The sequence below is a fragment of the Mastigoproctus giganteus genome, chromosome 1 (genome assembly GCF_048544385.1).
Source record: "Mastigoproctus giganteus isolate SK-2022 chromosome 1, ASM4854438v1, whole genome shotgun sequence".
Lineage (NCBI taxonomy): Eukaryota > Metazoa > Arthropoda > Arachnida > Uropygi > Thelyphonidae > Mastigoproctus > Mastigoproctus giganteus.
This window is the reverse complement of record NC_143575.1, coordinates 8,693,305-8,707,567: the sequence shown is the minus strand read 5'-3', so window position 1 is coordinate 8,707,567 and position 14,263 is coordinate 8,693,305. Positions and strand designations below refer to the sequence as shown.

Genomic DNA, 14,263 nt, shown 5'->3' with positions numbered 1-14,263 from the left:
CACCGGGTGGTTGATTGTTGGAACAGACTTCCATCTTTTGTTGTGGAAGTTGATAGCCTAAATAAATTTAAGGCTGAGCTGGACGGACATTTGGAATGAATGGAGGGGTGAAATGGGAGGGCTTTTTTCGTTTTTTATTTTTGGCTGATGCTGCATAAGCTTGCATCGTATGCTTCTACTAATGCTATTGTTTGTTGCTGTGCGCTGGTTGGAGAAATGAATGAGCAAAATGGTGCGTGCGTGCGCGCGCGCATTTACAATAGTTGTGAATTTGTCTGCTACAGAAGATAAGCGTCGACACTGAATGAAAAACAACTGAAAGAACGACGCATGCGCCTTAGAATTACGTTTTTTTTTTTTTTTTTTTTATGAAGAAAGAATTCAATTACATATATTTGAAAATTCTGCTGCTCTTTAATTTTGTTAATAACAAGCATATTAACTGCTAGCAATGTGTAATGTTTATTAATAATAATTAACTGTTCTCTAAAATGAATTATAAATGGGCCATTTATCGTTTTAATTTTCGCGTAGTATTTTCATATTCTGTCCGGTTTATTTTTACCACACATTTTTCATAATGTTAAGATGAAAGGTTAAAAAAACACCTAACGAACAGTAAATACTAACAAGAAAGACCGAGTTCTCATTAAACAGTATCTCATAAGGGAGCCCACTGTCTCTCTAAGTAAAATCCCACATTTTTATACGCTGTTACCAAAACGCATTACTAATTGGTAAGTTCCCACCACGCTGAAATATTCATACATTTTTTCCTTCTTTGCTCAAAGCTAAAAAGATAATTTTTTCCCGAGAGAGGGAGCTGCAGCCGTAAATCTTATTTGATCTTGTTAAGCACTGCGTTAAGAAGGATGTTCCCTGATTTGGTAAAATAAGATTTTCTTTAGTAGAAACTCCAGAGAAGGGAAGTGGACAGAGAGAAAAATTAGAGGTTAAAAAATTATACTTAAAAATATATAGTTTGTAAAGGTTATTGAGATAGACAAGAATGTTGTGTCGAACGTTCTACTAAAATATTATTGATCCGCTTGCTTAAATACAGGGCATATGTTTGTCCGGAACTTGACCCTGTTAGGTATGCCTCTTTAATAAATACCAAATAACAGAGAGTAAATTACAATCCAAAAGTCAATTTAAAATGATATTATCTAATAGTTCTAGAATAACAGACCGTGACAAGTTTGGGTTACTGTTGTTAAACTGCAAATTCAACACGAAATACCAAAAGTGCCTGATATTTCGGAACATTTTTTTTTTTTTTTGCAAGCCTTAACAATCCAGAGGTCGCCGAGAGTAAATGAAGAAGTAATTGATAGTCATTAGAGTCACTCTTTCAATGGTAATTAATAGCTAACTGGGACATAATAGGTAGCTACAACACGCGACTGCAGAAAGCCAATCGATCGCTAAAGAAACCAAAAGATTCTGAATCAAATTCATTAACGGGGAAAGGACCCGAGCTTTGTTGTTAGGAGTGCGATGAGTGCAGAGCGTAGAAACCTTTGCACTCTTACCAGGCACGTGCCAACAAACGCTAAAGAGTTGACCACACACAAAACCTAATCTGCTATTTGTGCTTGTCCGGGCCGAGTAAGGTGATTACCTGTCTGTCCGGCTCGAGTGCTGTATATCTCCGGTAGAGGGCACCACGGCCCCATGGAAATCGATCCTGAGAGAACGAACAAAAGCGGGTTGCCAACTTCCTATCTTATGTGACGGTATTCGGTGCAGTCCTTCGGGTGGACCGCGTGCGAATCTAAGTGGAGTGCATTACCTCCTACTACGCAACCCCCTTCCCTGAACTCGAAGTAACGCGCCGCTTACGGGGTTTTCTTTAATTAAGCTGGGTTCCACATGTAGTCGGTGTCGTAATTAGTGTCGCATCGTCTCCGGAAGGTCAAAGTTCGCCAGAAGTCTCGGAAAAACTGCGTCTCACCTCCCCGGAACATTTGCCGTCAATGCCATCTTTTGGAGCACCTTGTCGGATCGCTTTACGTCAAGGAATGACTCGTCACTGGGCGATGACATCATAGTCTTTGTCGTCTTTTAGGAACTGTCACAGCTCCCACCTTCCCTGATATGCAGGGGTGCATGCTGGACTTGGTGTGGCTGCTGACTGTCTCTACCCTTGTCATCACGCCAGGTAAGTGTACGTATTCAAATTGCTTTCCTGTTATTATTATTATTTTTATTATTTTTTATTTTTTGCCTTCTCTTGATAACTCATGTGACACAACCCAATATATCACTCCAAACCAGCCTTAAGTCGTGAAGTCTAATATTTACTGGTGAAATGCCGCATCCTGGGGGAAGAAATGACATTTAAAAAAATTAGTGATGAGTAGTCAATTGAAACTGTCAAGGTGGACGGCTAACACTGGGGATGGGGTGGTACTTAAAACACTAATTCATTGGAAACATTACTCAAACGTAAGTGAGGTAAATGCTCTAAGACAGCCAAGAAATGATTCATGTGAAATTGCAACTGTACTAAGCATAATTAGGTTTCATTATAAAACTATATTAATTATGTGCGTTGTTTGTACGCGCGCTATTCGGTACCATTAATGATTAATCTGTAACGTTAGTGAAACAGTTCCTCATTATGTGACAAAGTGCATTCGGCTTGGTGGGACGAGTTGTAGGGGGATTTAATTAGCTTCCAACTGTCATCCACACACAGGGTCGTTTCATTGTTCATTCGAAATTATAGATGACGATCTAATGAAGACAGATTAGCTTTCGATGGACCAATCAATAATGATAGATTCACTTAATGCCATCTCTGACGATGGCTGGTATTGTTAGTCATTAAAACTCCGACAGAAGGCAAATGTTGCATCAATCACAGGCTAATAGCCATCACAACGCGCGCGCACACATACGCACAGACAGTGTCATCGCACCCCAAATCAACGTCCCGTATTTGATTATTGCTCCATTATATTCGCATATTTCGCTGAGCGATGACAGATTGACTTCCCCAACAGGGAACCCGCTCACTGTATGGTCCTGGAATTAGAATACCAATCTGCTGTGGCGTCCAAGTCGCTGCGGATACTTGTGCCAAATAGTGTTCTAAACTCTACATATGACCCCGTAGGCTATGTGCGTCTTATATTAGCTGTGTGCGTCGGGGTATATTAGCTGCATGTCTCCAGTTGTGTTGTAAATAGTTGAGAAAGCGTGTGAAAATAAATGAGTTGGCTTCGTTCCAAATCATAGCCTTTGTCAAGTTATCTAAAATTTATGGTATTGGCAAAAGCAACACAAAGTTTACCAACCTTCCTTACTGTCATCCTGTTCCATTTCTCTCTTTGCTCACTCACTTTATTAAGATGTCTTTGTGCGTTCATCTCCAGTTTCTCGTGCTATTTTATATGCAAATTACATCTTCGTGCCCACCTAGATATTCATTCTTTAGGTCTAAAGCTGAATTGACCCACATTCCACACGTCTCGCTATCCATCTATGTACCCACCTATTTTGCTGTCTTATAAATCTCACTGATTATTTCATTCACCTCGCTATCTGTGAATTTGAAATTTCTAATTTTATCTGCCTGTCTTCTCTTGGTCCACTTTATCCTTCCACTTCTTTCTTCTTCTTATTATTTTTTATCAGTTATTCTTTCTTTTACTGGTATCGAGGATGGATTAGGGATTGTGAAATCGGAAGGTACTTTGTACAGATTGAAATTTGCAGGAAAATGAAAAGTTGTAAAGCAGGGTAAGTGTGTTTTTATCTCATCAGTTTTACACGGAATTTCTGCATAATTTAAATGGAAGTGGTGGAATTACAGGAATCAGTTCTGAACAGTCCATGGAAATGCACGTACTGGCCAAAAATTAGAAACCTTTATTTAATATCTATTAGGGCCACCTTTTGTCCGAATTACAGCCCTTACACGTCACGGCATGCTTTCCTCTGCTTGTCTGAGGGAATCTAGCTCCAAATTTGACCATTCTTCCGTAATTGGTCGGCAGAAAACTACAAAGCCGAACAGCCCTTTCAAACTTATCCTAGACATCCTCATTTGGATTCAGATCTGAAGAATTTGGCAACCAGAGTAGATGTTGGAAATCTTGGGAATGTTCCTCGATCTATTTAGATACGAGATATATTTTTTCAGGATGGATAGTTGCGTTGTCATCCCGTGGTGTGACGAGTACCCAGAGTCATCGATGCTTCTGGGTAGCCAAGTGGCCAGAACATAACAACAGAATACACACATAATATACACAAACCTATACTACCCACATTTCTGGCCTTCTTATAGTGGTACAGTCCTTCACAGAGATAAGAGGCGGAGATCAACTCACGTTCTAGGAGCCGTCCCCATACAAAAACACATATCCACATGTCATCTTGAAAACTCATCGTAATCCGGGTAAATATGAAGCATTCCAAGGTGAAGATATTCCATCATATTGGATATAACACGACCCTCTAACGATAAGAGCGGACCAAGTCCCTACGAATGGAACATACCCCACACCATGATACCACCTCCAACCATTTGAGTGGTGGACACGAAAAAGTCTAGATACAGTACTTGGCTTCACCAGGTTCACGCTACACTTTCACCCTATCGTTTGGTGCAAAAAAAAGTGTAAATTGAAATTTGTCAGACCACACGATATTTTTCCACTATTCCACAGCCTAGTATTGGCGTTATCAATCCAGTAGAATATTTCAACTTTTTTTACAGAAGGAAGTGGCTTTCGTATAAGCACACAACTGCTACATCCCAGATCCTTCAACTACCGCCGCATAGTTCATTCAGAAGTGGTTCTTTCTTTACCTACATTGAATTTTTCAGTCATTTCCTGTACACTGGATCTTCTCTTTTGACCCACAATTTAATTTAATTTCTTGCGACCTCGTTCTTTGAGTTCCGACATTCTGCTGCATTTCTTCCTTTTAGAGCTGCATTCTCTTTTCGTCTTCTGCTCATTCTATACTTTGAGATAGTTACTTCCGACATGTGATTTCTTTTGTTTTCTCAATTGCGTCTCCTACTAAACATGATCCAATAATAACACCTTTCTGAAAATCAGATAGAACACCTGTCTTTCTCAGGAACATATCAACCTAGAATACCCAGGAAAGAATACAGTATTTATGTAATACCAAGGAAATTATCATACCACGTGTCAATTTACATTCGCACGTTTATCTGTTAACGTCAATTGCAAAAGGTTTTTAATTTTTGCGTCAGTGAGTGTATATGGAAATGGCATCGAGAACCTATTTTTTATAGGGAGTGGACTGAGTTAACGAGAGAGAGAGAGAGATATTAGACTTCTAGGTCTCTCGAATGACTTGCAGATCGGCATTTAAGAACATGTTGATCGATTCTTGAGTAATTGTGGCTGCTGCACAGAATAAGACTAGTCAAACTAAAACGTGAAATGTAGAGTACCTTTATTAGCAAAAGACAGAAATTCCAATAATTAATATAGAGAAGAAAAAGACAATCTTAATGAGCAAAACCATGAGATATCCTGTGTTGGTTTAGAAGCCATGCCAGTGCTGCGTATGGTTCTGCGTTCAGAAAAATAATATCTAGTGTGGACATGTGTGTATATGTAAAGTAGCACCTGTAACATGAAAGGCTGTTCAACTTCGTCTCATGTCTCTGTGAAGAACAGAATTACTGTAAAAAGGGCCTGAAATGTGGTGCGTATGAGTAGTGTGCATATTCTATCGTTGTGTTCTGGCCACTTAACTACCCAGAAGCATCAGTCGCCTGGAGGATGATTCCTGGTCCACATCCCGTCCACACGACGGGAATGTGGACCAGTTCCGGTAGAGCACGTATCTCAAAAGAGACTCTAACACACCTGGTGTTGCCAGAAGAAACCCACGTTTCCGGGAGAAAAAAATACGCTACCCTCGCCTGACACCGACTAACTGTGAAAAAGTCCCATAAAAATTCCTCCCGTCATTGACGGGACTCGAACTCAGGTCTTTTCCACCCGGTGTGGGAAGGACGGTGATCCTACCAACTGTGCTACCTACGAGGGCAGTCATGCTTTAACTAAGTTCAATTTTTACCCAACACTCCAAAGATGTCCCTGGTAGTCTTTAATAAGTAATTGTTTTGCTATCCAGGATACCTGAGAGGAGGTCATACTGATGTCTTTTAAGTTCAGTCCAATGAGAAGTTTTGCATATACGAATCACATAAATAAATATAGTTGTTATTTTTGATACTGTAATGCTTAAACAAATTTATGAGCAACCTAACACCACATAGAAATCCCTGGGAGTCCCCTGAAATTACACGTTTTGCCATCCAAGATAACTGAGAGGAAAACTGATGTTCCACTCAAACATGTGCGTTTGGTGGACTAATTTGATTCGCCACTTCGGCGTTGATTCTCTTTCTGCAAGCAGAGACCTCGGAGGCAAAGTTCTGAACAGCTGAAAGATGGTTTTTATTCTGTAGGAGCAACTCCTCGCGCCCAGGATAGAGAAATGGAACGACAGTTTGGAGCTTCACCTAAAATCGTCGTAGATTGCGCAGTTAAACAGCAGGTGATTCCAATTTTCTGTATTTTCCCAGTTGCAGAGATCGGTATGATGCAAGCCAAGCTGATGAAATTCTTCACTGAACGAGCCATGTTTAGTTACCAGAAAGGAAATTTCCATAGTTAATGAGCATGAGATTTTGCGCGTTTTAGAACTGCAGGTGATAGTGGACCCAGACCAGCACATTAGGCTGACACACGAGCGCCAACCCTTCTTCGGGCATGCACCACCACAAATGAACAAGATGGAGATGGGCAAATGCCTAGAAACCACCAGCTATAACACACACACACACAGTTAACGAGCACCATCTGCGCGATAGCACAGTGATATCGTCACCGTCCTTCCCACATCACATCGCAACACACACACACACACACACACACAGTTAATGAGCACCGTCTGCACGGTAGCACAGTGGCATCGTGACCATTCTTCCCACACCGAGTAGAAAAGTCCCGTGTTCGAATCCCGTCGATGACGCCAGGGCACCCTTCTGGCACAGAGCCGTCCCGGGGTGATCCAAGGTTTTGGGAAATAAACTGATTTAATAACTTTAATGGGTTTTTTTCACTCTGTGGCTGAGTTAGAGGGTCTCAGGATACATAGCAAAGTTCCCCCCTCCCCCCAGAAACTGGGGTTTTTTTCTTCCAGAAAAACAGGCAAATCTACCAGAGATTACACGTAATTTACAGACACAAAACCGGGTATATGTAAGAAATTACCGGGTTACCCTAATATAACAGTTTGGTTTTAGTTTAATGAGCACAAGTCTGCACAGTGGTATTGTCATTGTCCTCCTCTTACCGGATGGAAAAGACCCGGGTTCGAATCCCGTCGATGAGCCGAGGAAATTTTACGGACTTTTTTTCACTCCGTGGCTGAGTCAGTCGGTCTCAGGCGTAGAGATAGCAAGGTTTTTCCTCCCGGAAACTCAGGTTTTTCATCAAGCAAAACAGACAAATCGACGAGAGAACATGCAATTGACAAACACAATACACATGGGTAGATGAAATAACTTTCCGGGTGATCCTAATGGAAAACAGTTAGTTAATGAGCATCAGGTTTAATTTATATTTAAAGTAAGGTCATATCAGACAAGAATTTTCTTGTGGCAGCTCCAAGTGTGCCATTTGGTGTGCCAGATACTAATCAGCTCGTTAATGAATCTAGATTTCTCTTTTTTAAGAGCATTTAAATTTAACTGGATACTAAGTAATTCTGAAGGTATTTGTTTTTGTGTCGAAAGCAGAGGACACGATACATGACAAAGAGATCCAAAGGGAGGGACCCCCCCGCAATAACTTGCACTGCTGCGGTGGAAATTGTTCTACACATTCTGAGAATAAGAGGAGCTCTTATTCTCAGAATGTGTAGAACAATTCCATCCAGCGGAGCAAATAGACACTTGCTCCGCTGAATTCCATCTAGCAGAACAAGTTATGGAGTGGATGGAATTCAGTTTTAACCTCACTTTTGATTGGCGGTCCGATGAACCTAAGCTCCTGTTGAATAGGTGACTATGAGTAGGAAAATAGCATTATAACAGAGAGTGACTTCCTAGAGATAATCCCTCCCCGGAAATTCTAATAATTGACCATGTGATTTTTTTTGATTTAAGTACTTATATGGATCAGATAAGGACAGATGGAAAGCTTATGGTCAATAATCACCCCAAGGAGATTAGCCTGAGTGACTATATATACATATATTAGGCCTGACGTAGCCGAGTGGTGAGAGAGAGAGAGTGCATAGCACGCGTTCCTTGAGTGGACCGGGCTTCAAGTCCGTGACTACTAAATACGATAAATATTTGTATTGGCGATTTATTGTAAACTCTACTGACTTGGTTGTCGTGCCGGAGTATAAACAGAAAATTAATTTTATAGGAAGCCGATTGCAAAACATTTTGACTTGTGAAGGCCGCCTGACATCCAGCTGGATTTAAAAAGCATCACTTTTGTTTTCACTGGATTAATTTTAAGTTTGTTAGCCAATGACAAGGCGGAAAGGTCAGATAAAATCCGGTTTGCATTCACCTCCAACACCGCATGAGAACTACCCGAAACCACAATTATCAGATCATCGGCAAAAGCAATAATTTTACAATTCTGTTGAGAGCGGCCCAGCCAGTCTTGAAGCACAATATTCCAGATAAGGAAGCCCAGGACTGAACCCTGTGGGCACTGCGAAAGACCTTCCCAGAGACTTCAAGAAATCTCTACATACGAAAGGAGCATCGGGCAGACCGGAGGCGTTCAACGAAGCTGCCCTACAAAGACCGTCCAAGAGACTTGAAAAAATTTTGATTTGACAATTATTGAGCGGTCAAACAAGTCAAACTTTGAAATAATTTGTACATATGAAAGCAGCATCTGGCAGACAGGGGACGTTCACGGGCTCTATCCCGCCGAATAGTGTCGAAGGCGCCCTCGAAGTCGTTCATAATAATTAGTTCAAATTTGGACTTAGAATTTTCAATGTGCCAGATGAAGACAGACAAGATCTCCTCACAAGAATGACATGGAGTGAAGGTCATTCAACTCTGTTTCAGCAGATTTTGCTGTTGAAACAAGGTTGTTAGTCGAAGAGCCATAAGAAGCTCCAAGATCTTCCCAAGGTTGGCTAGCAGTGCAATTGTTCTGTAGGAACGCGGATTTGAGGCATGTTTATCCAGCTTTTTGATAAGACGGAGCAAAGCAACCTACAAAACAGAGGAAAAGAGCCCTCAAGGAGACATTTATTAAAGGGCAAAGTAGAGAGGTCTTAATTTTAACAGCCAGAGAATGAACACATATTCAATCATGTCCATACCCGGATACTTCTTCACGTTAATGTTCTTGACCACCAAGGTCAGTTCTTCTAAAGTAAATGGCTTGGTACGTTCTTCAGTAGTATAATTGTTATTTGCCTCCTGAATTGCTGTATGCTCTGGATAATCATCAGAAGGATTGTCCATGGGGAATAAGTTGACAAGAAGTTTCATGGGTCTCAGTGGTAACAGTGCCGAGGACATCAGAGGTGAATGTTCTCTACAGAGCTACCTTGTACATGAGGCCCCATGGCTTTTTGCAGTTGGACTCTTTTACAAAGACAGTCCCGGTTTCTCTTTCTCATTGAAATTGCTTTTTTAAAGGTGTTCTTTTTGACAATGTAGTCATTATATAGTCGCGCAACGTCAGCTGCAGGCCAGTCACGGTGTTGCTGATATAAACATCGAGCACAATGAACTGATTTGCAAAAGAACAGTGAGGTCGTACCATCAAGAGCAGACTTTAGAACGGTTGGTCTTCTTTTTTGCTGATTTATAACAGACACTTGAATAAGCTAGGCTAGATTTTTGCAGAAGTTAAACTGAAGCTGTTCGGGGTAGTTTAGTGGATAGCCGTTAGCGATGGAGGTACCATTGAGTCCCGGTCAACAGTTTTTATCAGAACCGGAAGAAGAAATCTAGTGTTCCAGGTGAATTGCAGTTGGTAAGTGCATCGACAGAGACATGCACCAACCAACTGCATGGAACACAATGGCTCTATGGATGCTGAATGTCCAATCCAGGATGCGTATCAGTAGCTGTTAACCCAGCCACTGATGTGCGAATTCACTGGTGGTGAGCATATCGTCAACGCTCGACTCGCCAGTTGAGTGCAATAGTTGGAGAGTTGGCCTGGTCGATTTTGATCTACAAGATTATGATTTAAAATAAAGTCTTCGAGAAGAAGGCCTCGGACGTCAGAAACAGCACTAAACAACAAATGGAACTTTGCATGGCAACAAAACCGAAACTAAACTATTATATTAAGGTCACCCGGTGAGTTATTACATACACCGATGTGTATTGTGTCTGTAAATTGCGTGTGTTCTCTGATCGATTTGCCTGTTTTGCTGGACAAAAAAACCCGGTTTCTGAGGGAAAAACCTTGCTATCTACGCCTGAGACCGACTAAAACTCAGCCACGGAGTGAAAAAAGCCCATAAAAGTTCCTCGCGTCATCAACAGGATTCGAATCAGGGCTTTTCCCACCCCGTGTGGGGAGGATGGTGACGATACCAGTGTGCTGCCCGCGCAGACTTTGCATGGAAACAAAAAAAAAAAAAAAAAAAAAAAAACAACAGGATTTAAAACGAGAGCTTACTCAGATGGCAACTATTTCGAAGCCAACGCAGGTTTGAAATATGAGCGTCGCTAGCAATAGAAAGATAACCAGATGGCAAAGACATACCCCACCCCTTTCTCGAAGAGGCTAGATACAGAGAAATTTCCATGCAAAGAGAAATACACAGTGGAATAAGAAAGTGTAAAAATGGGAAAAAAAACAGGAAACAACAAAAAAACTCCGAAGCACAGGTTTTTTTAAGAAATGGAGAAATGCCATCAGGATCTGAAGCCCTCTTGGCTGCGAGATTTCTGAGGATTCTTCTAATATCCTGCTGTTGGAAAACCATTAGGTATTAGTGTGTGGGAGAAAAATGTGCCAAGATGATAGATGTAAGAGTTAAAAGTAAGATGTGAATATTTCCTTTAGATGAAAATTCAACAGACCAGCGAAAACTGTTACATTTTTAAACAAAATATTATATATAAGAATTTTCGCGTGTCATAAAACAAAAAGAGTAAAATAAGTAGTCTTCATTGATATTATGAAAAGGTAACAGTTATTGAAATTTGTCTTTGTTACTGCATAATTTTGTGAACATTTATTTACGGTTTAAACTCCTGAATGTAGATGATCGACCATAAAATAAATTTGCCTTCAAATAAAAAATTATTTTTTGTTTAGCATAAACTGTTATGAGTGGCCAAATGTTCAGTATATTTTGGTCGGTTTGCTGTTTGTTGGACGAAAAAATCCAAGCCTCCACGGAGGGGGGTAAAATATGCAACCTGCGTCTGAAACCGAACTCAGCTACGTTGTGAGAAAAATCTATAAAAATTACCCGAATCTTAACGGGATTTGAACTCAAACCTTTTCCATCTAACGTGCGAAGGACGGTTTGTTGTTGTTTGGTTTTTTAGGAGTATTAGCAACTAAGGCCTTATTGCTCCGGGAATATGCGGTGGTCATTCCCTTGACCTTTCCGCATCCGGTGGTGACCGGCTCGAACCCCGGTCTAATCAAGAAGCGTGTGCTACGCACTGCTGCTCCTTCCCACCTGGCTACGGAGACGCCTGCGAAGGACGGTGATTATAACCACTGTACATACCACTCGCGAGGGAAGTTGCCTACTCTTAACCTTTTTAAAAATCGAGTTTCAGTTTATTAATAACTTGTTTACAGCTCATGAGAGTTTTAACGTAAGCAGAAAATGAAGCTGGAAATCGCTAATCACGACCTTCAAAGAGTCGTTTCCTGGATTTTACATTCTGATCATACTTATTTGTAATGTAATACAAAATAGGTAACACCCACTATAAATGTATGGTGAACAATTAGTAAAAATTTATACAAAAAAGGTAATTATTCTGTTTCTTCAGTGAACAGGCACTGATCACTGATAAGTATAAAACTAACTGTTGTTGAATTCGACTTCGCTGTCGACCTTAAGTGAGGATTTCAATACTTTTAAGGATTAAGTGAAGTAAGTTGAGATTAATGTTAATTTTGGGATACCACGCAGGTATGCTGAAATTGAGAATACAAAGAACTGGGGTTTTAAAAATATGAAGGAGAAAGTGACGAATGCAAAATGAATAACTCATATGTCGAATAAAACCAAGTTACAAGGGCGGTTCAATAAGTAATGCGCACTTTTATTTTGTTTGGACCTATCACCAAAAAGATCTAGCATGTAGAGATGACTGAAAAAATGGTCTTGCCATCATTGGCATATAGCAGAAAACAGGAATTAGGGAATTCTACGAAAGGAAGAAGATCGTTACATAAAGCATGAAATGAACTCCAAGAGAGATCTTTAAGGGATTCCACTGAAAGCTACGTAGGAGTGAGGAATTATTTCCCTTACTAATAATATCACTATATTTGGAAAAACAAACTAACACAGGGCCATAAACACTATAGTCACAAGTCACAATTTACTGGTCAGCAGTTTGTGATGAATAAAGTCAAGGGCCCTGAAAATATTGGTGCAAATAATATCCAGCTTGATGTGGCTGATCGAAAGAGGAGGAAAATTTGCAGAGGACAACAGCTGATCAAGTGCCATGCCAAAGCAAACACGTGCTGTTTAGTAAAACTGCATTTTATGATGAATAATAAAAACAAAAAGTTTGGCTAACGAATTCAAAAGCTGTACACAGAGAATCTGGATTGACTACTTTAAAATTACTGCGATAACGACCAAACATTTCAGGTATTTTTAGTAAGTAAATGAACAAGCTGGTAAGATCCCTGGTATAACAAAAGCGTCAGCATATCTATCAAGCTTCATTTCCATCCTGGACAGCCATTGCACATTTGTTGGAAAATATCGTTTTAGATAAAACTCGAAAGTTTGCTGTTTATTAACTTTTATTACTCAATGGTTAATCCTTTAAGAAGAACAAAGGATTTCGTCCCTACAAAACGCGTCAGCATATCTTTTCAGGAGAAAAAACCATGCTGCCCTCATCTGAGACCGGTAACTCAGCCACATTCTGAAAAAGATCCATAAAAATTTCTTGCGTCATTGACGGGATTCGAACTCAGATCATTTCTACCCGGTGTTGGGAGGATGGTAATTATACCAAATTTGCTACCCACGAGGGCGATCCTGAGAGCACAATTGGCATTAAACGTACATTTTCATGGACAGGCTTCGCTGCTGACAGTGTAGCTAGGATTCTGTTTTTTTCACGCCATGTGGATAAAATCTGGATTAGATTCCCGTTGAGATGGAAGGAAGTTTTATGAACTTTTTCGCATTACGACCGTTAGCCAATCTCGGAAAGTGTTCTAAGGGTCATTCTTCCTGGGAACTCTGGATTTTCATGCCGAAACATGCAATTAACAGACGACACGCTGATATTTAATGGTCTCAGCAGGTGAACGAATTATGTAACGGCATTAGTAATAGCAAAGCCTCGACATCTCTATCAGCTAGGGCCATACAACTGTAAAATTGATGCAAGCAAACTGTAGTCATGAACATTAAAATTATCAAGAAAAATTACCTCACTTATAAAAGGTAGACAGAGAAACTTGAGCTTCAAAGAAGTCGAAAATTTCTAAGCCATTCGGAGAGTTGGGTTGACGACAGAGTCAACAAATGAATTTGAGAGCATGAGGTAAAGATATCTTAGCCAAGGAGAACACAAAAATGGGAAACGCCAGATTAGGAAGTCTCTGACAAGGAATATCAGAACGGAATTATGTATATCAGTTTTTAAGTAGCAGGAATCAAAAACGATATGCCTGTGGTTATTACTAGACAATTCTTGATTCTCCTTCAGCAATATCATCTAATACTTATGATTGTCTTTATCAACAGCAATCTCACTGAAGGTTTCCGAAAGAGATGTACCAGAGTAGAAATACTAAGAGAATTATCAACGGTAACATCCATTTATGTTTGTTTGGTGGTTTTTTTCTCGAAAACCCATGAGACAAGGGTTAAACTGCCAGGAACCGATAAGTGAATTTGAAGGTGGTTGCAGCTAGAGCATCTTAGTCGAGATAAACAAAAGTGTTCTCAAGTACCTTAAGATGGCAGAAATCGGATGAGATCTGTTTAAATTGGCTGAGTGGCAAAAGAGAATTTTAGGAAGGAA

The 14,263-nt window shown here is 40.3% G+C and overlaps 1 protein-coding gene across 1 annotated transcript in view; it reads left to right on the top strand.

Moving 5' to 3' along the window:
• The first annotated feature begins 1,757 nt into the window (after nt 1–1,757).
• The window catches only part of LOC150090533 (carbonic anhydrase-related protein 10-like), an 84,166-nt gene continuing 71,660 nt past the window's right edge, over nt 1,758–14,263 (top strand). The window contains exon 1 of the mRNA XM_090378352.1: nt 1,758–2,164. Within this exon, the coding sequence (XP_090234478.1) occupies nt 2,101–2,164 (64 nt within the window). The 5' untranslated portion in view covers nt 1,758–2,100. The remainder of the gene's footprint in view (nt 2,165–14,263) is intronic.